The sequence below is a fragment of the Perkinsus marinus genome, assembly GCF_000006405.1.
Source record: "Perkinsus marinus ATCC 50983 genomic scaffold scf_1104296972898, whole genome shotgun sequence".
NCBI lineage: Eukaryota > Perkinsozoa > Perkinsida > Perkinsidae > Perkinsus > Perkinsus marinus.
In genome coordinates, this window is record NW_003201619.1 from 1 (window position 1) to 1270 (window position 1270).

Here is a 1270-nt window from a genome sequence, read left to right on the forward strand (position 1 = left end):
GAGGACCTGCGCACGGTGAAAGAGTTGCGCACGGTGGAAGATAGTAGAATCTTTCCGTTTCAGTCAAATCCATCTTGACTTCGAGTCTATACCACGCAGATCAAATTGGACTATCTTACTCGGAGACAGATGATGTGTACGCTCCTAGATGTATCACAGTGTTTGAGTAAGTCCACACAGCATGAGATCTTGGTCATGATGGTGTTTAGTCACGCGTGCTATCAGGGTTTCGCTCAGTCCTAGTCATCATGCACACACTATTCATCGCCTGTGTTCTTCCTTCAGCGGTATCAGGGGCTCTACGTCGTCTCCAAGTCAGCACTACCACCTCGGTTCCCGCGACTACAGTCCCGCCTACCACGATTGATGCTCCAACTTTGCAGAACACCTGTGATATCTACTGCCAGGGGCTTAACGGGGGTGCTTCTTACTGTAAACTTGATCTTAGCCCACCCACGTGCCAGGGAGGTGATCAGCCTTGTGGTACAATAGCTATCTGTGGTCCCGCTATCACCGTAACACCGACTGACGTAGTACCAACTGGTGATGGAACGTATGAGCCTGCCTGTGACACGATGTGCCAGAGTCTCAATGATGAGGCTTCATACTGCAAGTGGTGGCTTCCTCGCCCTACTTGTCTTGGTGGCGATCAACCATGTGGTGATCAAACTGTATGCACCTCCCAGACGTGGCCTCCTGCTCCCACACCTTCTCTCCCAGCGGGTGCGCACCCCTACGAGTCTGCCCCCTGCAACGCCTACTGCGTCGGTCTCAATGGGCCAACTTCGTACTGTAAGTGGTGGAAGAACGAGCCTGTCTGTCAGGGTGGCGATCAATCTTGTGGCCCATCGGATTGTCCCACCGGCACTCCTGCTCCCACCGAAGGTCCTCCTGATGCACATGTTGGTCCCAGCTCCAACTGCGATGCTTACTGTACCGCTATTAATCCTGACCTTTCTTTTGATCGCGTGTCGTACTGCAAGTGGTGGCTCCACGTGCCTGTCTGTTACGATGGTGATCAGCCTTGTGGTCCGAGCGTCTGCAGCAACTTCGGTGAGACTACAACCCCGACTACATCGATCCCATCTGTGACGCCGACTACCCAGGCTACTACTATTTCCTCTGCGACATCTCAGATTGTCACCACGCAGTCGGCCACTACTTTGACTCCTACAACTCAGGTTGTTACTACTGTGGCTCCTACTACTCAGGCTGTTACCACTGGGGCTCCTACTACTCAGCTGTTACCACTGTGACTCCTACTACTCAG

General features: G+C 53.0%; 1 protein-coding gene across 1 annotated transcript; it reads left to right on the forward strand.

Annotated features, from left to right (window-relative positions):
* Positions 1–248: 248 nt before the first annotated feature.
* On the forward strand, positions 249–1053 carry Pmar_PMAR013451 (hypothetical protein; the record flags this gene model as incomplete). Its single annotated transcript, XM_002766457.1, has 1 exon — positions 249–1053. A coding segment is annotated over one exon (805 nt), but the record flags the coding sequence as incomplete, so codon positions are not given.
* Positions 1054–1270: the final 217 nt, after the last annotated feature.